Source organism: Nematolebias whitei, chromosome 16, assembly GCF_014905685.2.
Source record: "Nematolebias whitei isolate Nwh7 chromosome 16, NemWhi1, whole genome shotgun sequence".
NCBI classification, from domain to species: Eukaryota; Metazoa; Chordata; class Actinopteri; order Cyprinodontiformes; family Rivulidae; genus Nematolebias; species Nematolebias whitei.
This window is the reverse complement of record NC_056513.1, coordinates 24955052-24962414: the sequence shown is the minus strand read 5'-3', so window position 1 is coordinate 24962414 and position 7363 is coordinate 24955052. Positions and strand designations below refer to the sequence as shown.

Sequence of the window (7363 nt, the reverse complement as noted above, 5' to 3'; positions counted from 1 at the left end):
TGTGTGCTAAAATAAACTACTACTTAGTACTTTGTGGTTTTTCACTTATCGTGAGGCTTCAGGGTACGGATCCCCCACAATAAACGAGAGACTACTTTAATCACGATATTTGTGATTAAATCAGGATTTTAATCCTAATTTTCAAGAATCAATTGACAACAGATTCACAATTAGTGTCAGGAGTCCATGAAATATGTGGCACTGATTTAAACTGAGTGAATGTCAACACATTCACTTTTGTTCTGTCACTTATTGTGTATCATGAAAGTTATAATAGCTGTAAATTATCTAAAAAAAAATTATAGTCTAGTATAAAACATATCATTAGTGATAGTGATTTGTAATATTATTTAAGCAACGGTAGCAACAGTACCGGTAGATGCATTTCAGTTTGCATTGCATTATGGGATACAATTTTTATAATTATTTTCCATTAAAACAATTAATACAGTGATATTATGGTATTTTTTGCTCAAGGTTATCAGAATCTCATACCAAACTGTGCTTATTCAGACATCGCTCCAACTGCATCTGAAACATGGCAAACTACGCTTAGGTAGACACTGTCATCTAAATATGTAAAGAACTACAAATGTTTTAAGGCATAAAATTATGCAGCTGCATCAATAAAAAAAAAACTCCTTCATGGTCATCTTCGTTCTATAGCGATTAGTTAAAAGCCTGTATAAGTCAAACCCTACTAAATATAACTACAGCTCACTAACTCCTTAAATGAGACCACCAACTGTGTTTTGATTAAATGATTAAATAGCACACGTTTATAAGAAGCTTTTGGGTTATTAACTTCTGTCCCTCACTGCAACATCACACATCGCTATGCAGAAGATTAGCGGGGGTCAAATGACTCATTATCATATGTCGCTCAGTGCTTTTTATGGGTAATTGCAGGGGAAGAGAAAACGCAAACCTTCATTTTCATCATCTCAAGTCTCGTATGGGTGACATCTGACCTGCTGTTGTAAGTAAGAACAAAGCAGCAGGCCATCAGCTTTTACTTTCCTCCAGCGGAGACAGCGAGAACAAGTTTAATTTGTTGGTCACCGAGGGGCACGCAGGACCAGATTCTGCTTTTTGCTAATTGATTATATGACGCAACAAAGCACGAGCAATCACTGACTTTAAAAACAGCAGATAAAGGTCATGTAGGAGGCTTTGTGGCGGAATGGCTCTTAACGTTGTAGGTAGAGTGCAAAACGATAAATTAATTTTTAACTAACGGATACCAAGCTAATACCTTGCTTTACACTGATAAGGGGATTTAATTGTGCAGCTCTTATCTGAAAATATAGCAATACCTTTTTCAAGATTCTGCCAGAATGCAGGTCAGGAAGGAGCATTTTCCACCCACGACATTTTAGTCTTTTTTTTAAAGCATTTATATAATTATTTTTTTAAGAGCTTTGTGTGACAATCATGTTTTAATACTCTCATTTAAAGTATCAAATAGCGGTGTAGAGAAAAAGAGGAACGAGTCTAATCTCTATCTTTATATTTCTGATTGTAATGTGACATTTTTATTAATTTTTAACTGCATTTTTTGTTTACTTTATGACTATATGACCTGCAGTTCTTTCATTCAGTGGTTGTTGTGACCCTTCTTCTATTTTTAAACTCAGCCATTGGTTACACCTCGTGGCTTTTGCACTGCCTTTGCAGAATATTGTCGTTTTTCTCTCTGTTCTCGCACGTTCTCAGGCTGGAAGGTAAGCAATATTCTAAAACTGTGTTTTAAACGTAGCTGGAATAAAAATAAAGTACTTGCACTTTAAGAAATATTTAGATCCCGTAGCGATAATTTTACGACACGTTAGCTTCAGCTAGAGCTTCCTTATTCTTGAACTGTTTTTTTTTTTAAGAATTTTCCACAGTAAATAAGTAAAATTAACAGTTTCAACGAGTTAAACGCGTCATGTTTTTTGCATGAGAAGAAGTCTTCTGCATGACTGCTCTTTAAATCTACATTGCATGCATATGTAGATTTTGGACTAATTTTGGACCCAGACATAACATTGAAATCTAAAACAGGAATTCTGGAGCCTTTTTCCTTTAATGAACCCCTGAAACGTTTTCACGATACAGAGTTTTTGTTGCAAACGTGCGTATAGGCGTAATCCAACTAATCTAGAGTGCCATTTTATTAATGGTGGAGGAGAAAGCACATTTGCAGTGAGAAATGAATACATCCAGTCTTCGTGATGACAGAGACAAGCCATTTGGAGACAATAGCTTCTAACAGACTACCTGCTCTGCCAGCAGCAGCGCTGGTTCAGTGAGCAGCACAGTCAGATGCTTCTCGACACATCATTTCAAGGCTACGTCATCGAGAAGCCAAAAAAAGGGACTCCGTGTATGTTATGCATCACATCACTGAGAAGTTTTTCTTTCTACTCGTACTATTATTAAGCTCTGCTTCGGCGACGGGTTAATACAGCGGACTGTGCGAGGGATGAAATTCTTACAAAGCCCAGCCGGGCAAAGAGATGCTCGCCAGAGTGATGACGACAAGAAGAAAACGGAAAAAGTAGGCCTTGCTACAAAACACCACTGAGGTTTTGAGGGTGTTATGACATCACACCCAGAATCCACTGCTGCAGCTTTGCACAAGATATTTATATTAATGAAGACAGCAACAGCTCTCGACATTCATTGCTCCCCACTCTACTGCGTTCGTGCCCTACAGAGTTGATCTCCTCTCGTGTCATCCTACCATTCAAGAAAATAGGCTGCTGCTGAGCACATCATCAGTCTCTCCTGAGCTCTCCACACCACAGTGGGTTTGGTATGGCACGGATGGCAATTTACCCTAAACTATATTGATAAATGTGCATAACTCCCCACGCCATGTGCCTATACTGAAGATGGGCGGCGTTGTTTGCCAACAGGGATAAACCTGACGGAGATTTATGGGAAGTCAAGGCTGGCCTATATATTCTGCCTTGTCAGTCTCCTTATAGGCAAATACCCCTCTCCATGTGTCTGTGCATGGGGAGGCCTCGCTGCGAGGAGAGGAAGACGCTCGGTGTGTCAGGCTTGGCGCGAGAAGAACGGAGGAAAATGTGATTCCACAACGTGACTGCATTCAAAGCCCTGAAAACTGTAATTTGAGATATGAATTCATTACACAGCTTCTCTTAGGCAGACTTGTGATGGGGGGGGGGGGGGAGGAGGCGGAGGGGGAGGGTAGCGCGGTGCAACAGCGCCCCCTGGCGCCTCTCAGAGCTGTAGTCGGTTTCTTACCTTGGGTGTCACAACGCGGCGCGGCCGCTCTGGAGTTGTGGAGCTTTTGCGCCTTCGTCTTCTGTGTCGGTGCGATGGATGCTGCGCTCCGTGGGTGATGCTCTTACTTCTGTGGGGCAAGGGCCCGCGCGGGGGGGCACCACGACCCGTCCGTTTACTGGCATGTCGGTTCCTTCTCACAGCATCAGTGAAAGCAGGGGGAAAGTGTTCAAACTTGATCTGAGGTGGAGGGGGGGGAGAAGAGGAAACGTTATTCATGGCGCTGCAGCTTCAGGAAGCATGTTTGGTGTTTATATAACGTCATGACTCCAAAAGGCTTTTTTTTTTTTTAGCTGTTTGAGCTCGAGCTCTTATATGTTAGAGCAACATGGGGGGGAAGTTAAATCCGAATGGTGTGCGTCAAATCTGTGAAGGGGGGTGGGGTGAAGGTAAAACAGCCTGTGGCTCCTTTAGTGAATGTATTCCCCTCACGCTCCTCTCCCTCTCTATGTAGGGCATGCAGCAGGTTGTGTGGAGGAGACGGAGGCGCACAAAGTGGCCAAAAAGAGAAACCCGCTGCTCCACTTAAAAGGAGAAAGGTGAGGTGCGCGCGCCGCTGCTCTCACACGCTTCTAATTAAAACAACAAAATGTTCAGGGAGGAGTTTATTTCAACTTGTATGAAATAAACAAACACATTGAAGCTCACCCCATTCCCGTGACACATCTCTCCAGGCGGCCAGGTGACATTGCAGCCTGTTACTCCATTCCGGTGCCCTCGGCAGGAGTGTGCACGGGGAGGGTCACAAAGCGGCTCTCCTCCGTCAGGTTAATCCATCAGTTTGTCTCCACGCATTTCTCTCCAAAAAATAATTACAAGCTGGATCAGAAAAATCAAAACACCCACCAAAAAATGGATAAATCCACCTGTCTGGTTCTGAAGATCTGCGCCCTCCTCCTCCTCCTCCTCGGGTAAAAAGGTATTCCTCTCGCTGTCAGACGCGGTCCGTTTCAACATACAAATTAAAATAAAAAAAATAGTAAAAAATAAAAATTAAAAAAAATATATAACCCCCCTAAAAATAATTAAAACCAAATAAAATTTCTTAAAGCCTTCGGCTCCAGAATGGTTGGAGGAACCTCCAGCGGCAGCCCCGCGCGCGCGTTCCGCAGTGAGAGCTCGTGGTCAGGTCCGCGCGCCTCCTCCTCCGCCTCCGCCGCCTCTCCTCTTCTCCTGTCCTTCTCTTCTTCTTCTCCCTCCTCCTACTCCTCCTCCTCTTTGCTCCGGGTTCTTGGAGACTGAAGAGGGGATTCCGTCACAAATATCATCAAAACACACACAGAGAGAGAGAGAGAGAGAGAGAGCGCGAGGGGGAGAGAGGAGACAAAATACGCACACTCTCGCGCCCTCTCTTTCCCCTCTGCTGCTTCTTGTGGCTCACGCGCTCAACAAATTCGGAACAAGTTTAAACGGGTCGACTTATTTTCCTGTGCCGCGCGACATCCAGACAGTCAGACAGACAGTCAGACAGACAGACAGACAGACAGACAGACAGAGGTGATTCGACTGGGAGAAATGGGGGGAAATGTTCTCCCCCAGCCTCTCTGCTTTTTTTTTTTTTTCCTCCCCCAGCAGCCAGCCCACGCTTCGTTGGCTGATGGTACTTACACATCAGCCTAGTTAATTAAACATGGGGGGGGGGGGGGGGGGTCTGCCTTCATCGTCTCCTTATGAATGAAATAAATAAATAAATAAATAAATAAATAAATAAATAAATAAATAAATAAATAAATAAAGATGCCGAGCTAAAGAGTGCGCACTTAGTCCGCGCGCGATCCAAGTTCGGAGCAAGCGCGTTAATGAGGACTAATAATCCGCGTCCGCGGTGATGTCTCCCTGCGCGTGTTCGTCTGAAGTGAAGTTCCCCCCCACAGACTGCGCGGCGTCATTTCTTTGGGTATCACCTGGTGCTTGTCTCTCGTCAAAAACCCGCGTGCGCGCGTTCGTTCGTTTCAGGTTGTTGTTATTGTTGTTGTTGTGGTGGTGGTGTGCGCGCGCTGTGACGACCGTGTCCGCGTCAGACGAGCGCCTCCGCTCCTCATCAGCAGGGCGCTGAGAGAGGGAGGGAGGGAGGGAGGGAGGGAGGGAGGGAGGGAGAGAGAGAGAGAGAGGGAGAGAGAGAGAGAGAGAGATTTCAATATCCGCCAAGGTGTTCTAACCTAATCTGTGCCGGTGCACAAAGCACGCGCTTGCTTTTAATAATTAAAACGCCGGTCCCACAGAACTGTTTGTTGCTGATGGTGTGTCACGTTTCCTTTTGCGCGCTTGAGTATTGTTTGTTTGTTTGTTTGTTTGTTTTGAGTGCATGAGAGAAAATAGTTATGAACTACTGCATTAAACATAAACTCCGTCCTGCACCTCCTCTCTGCCAGGGGCACTAACACGGGAGGGCCAAAGGAGGCAAGGGCCACTCCTTTAAATGTGTATGTTCCTCCCTGCAGCCTCAAGTCCATGTTTAAGTTGTTTTGTTGTTGTTGTTTGTTTTGTTTAACTTTTATTTATGCATGTCTCATTGGGTCACGAGGACTCATTTTCAAGAGGGACCTGTTTTAGACAGACAACAAAAATAAAAGCAATTAAAATAACAATCAGATCAAGTTGCCTTTGCTTATAAAATACTAATCAAGCTGGCCCAGCACAAACTGTTGGAAATGAAGCGAGTGCTGCAAAACCTGAAGAGGCATGGAGCAGATGTGAGCACGTTATTGTGTGATGGACATCTCATCCTTCTCTTCCTCCCACAGATGAAAAACAGGTATGTTAGGCTGATTGGTAACTCTAAATTGTCCATAGGTGTGAGTGAGTGAGTTGTTGTGACTGTTAGTCGGTTCATCACGCAAACAAGAAGGGGCTCAGAGCTGATCCTTGATGCACTCCCACCTCCACCTTGAAGCTACAATACCTGTCACCCGTACAACACATCTCATCACTGTCCTGTTGTCCTCATTCATGTCCTGTAACGTGCTTCTCTGCCACTCCAGATTTCCTCATAGAATACCACACCTCCTCCCTCACCCTGTCATATACGTTTCATAAATCCACAAAGACACAACAGAGTTCTTGCTGACCCTCTCTGTACTTCTCCATCAGCATCCTCAAAGCAATGGCGTCTGTGGTGCTCTTTCTTGGCTTGAGAACCTACTGCTGCTCACAGATAGTCACCTCTCCTCTAAGTCTTGCTTCCACAACTCCCTCCCAGACAGTGTTGCCAGATTGGGCAGTTTATCACCAATTGGGTGGTTTTCATTCTGATTTTGCAGGTAAAAATTGCTTTGGGCAGGTGGGGATAATTTGGGTGGATTTGGAGTCAGATAGGTGGTTTTACATTTCAATCATTTATCATTATTTCGTAGCAAAGCTCCCCTGACCTTTCTCCATCACTGATTGTCTATTGTCATCTGCCAGGGCGTTCACAACAGAGAACTGGAGGCGGTGCAATAAATGATGCAAGTTTTAGTAGACACCTTGTTGAGCGGGCTGGCCCGCTGCAGCGGTACGTCGGAGCATCCGTCATATTGGATGTGGCAGATCTGCCGGTCCTAGTACAAGGAAATGGACTGAACTTCACAAAGCGCCGTTCTACAAAGTGTTTTAAGCTGATGCCTGTCATTCACACACTAATCTATTTGGAAAACTAACGGAGACCAAAGGCAACATATAACTTTTAACGTGATTATTAAAAACGTTTACTCCTTAAATATTTAGGTTAAAGGTAAACACTAAACCAGCATATGTATTATTTTGAGTGTTTACAAATACTAATGTGTAACACTATTACTGTGGTGATAAATATAGAAATATTCATATTTAATATTTAATCTGTGATTATAATAACCAGATCCTGAAATGTGACGTGTGGATTTTCTGAATAAAGAGCACTAACGTTCACATTTAACTGATTTTGATTAATCACATTGATGAACATATAAACACCAATATATCTTTACAGGAGGTGGTAGATACAGTGTGTGTGTGTGTGTGTGTGTGAGTGGGGGATGGTGGTATATATATATATATATATATATATATATATATATATATATATATATATATATATATATATATA

General features: G+C 43.4%; 1 protein-coding gene across 1 annotated transcript in view; it reads right to left on the bottom strand.

Annotated features, from left to right (window-relative positions):
* grin2ab (glutamate receptor, ionotropic, N-methyl D-aspartate 2A, b) overlaps window positions 1-4535 on the bottom strand; it is a 219077-nt gene extending 214542 nt beyond the window's left edge. The window contains exons 1-2 of the mRNA XM_037689831.1: window positions 3946-4535; window positions 3259-3477 (exon numbers count right to left, since the gene is read on the bottom strand). Of these exons, the coding sequence (XP_037545759.1) occupies window positions 3259-3477; window positions 3946-3963 (237 nt within the window). The 5' untranslated portion in view covers window positions 3964-4535. The remainder of the gene's footprint in view (window positions 1-3258; window positions 3478-3945) is intronic.
* Window positions 4536-7363: the final 2828 nt, after the last annotated feature.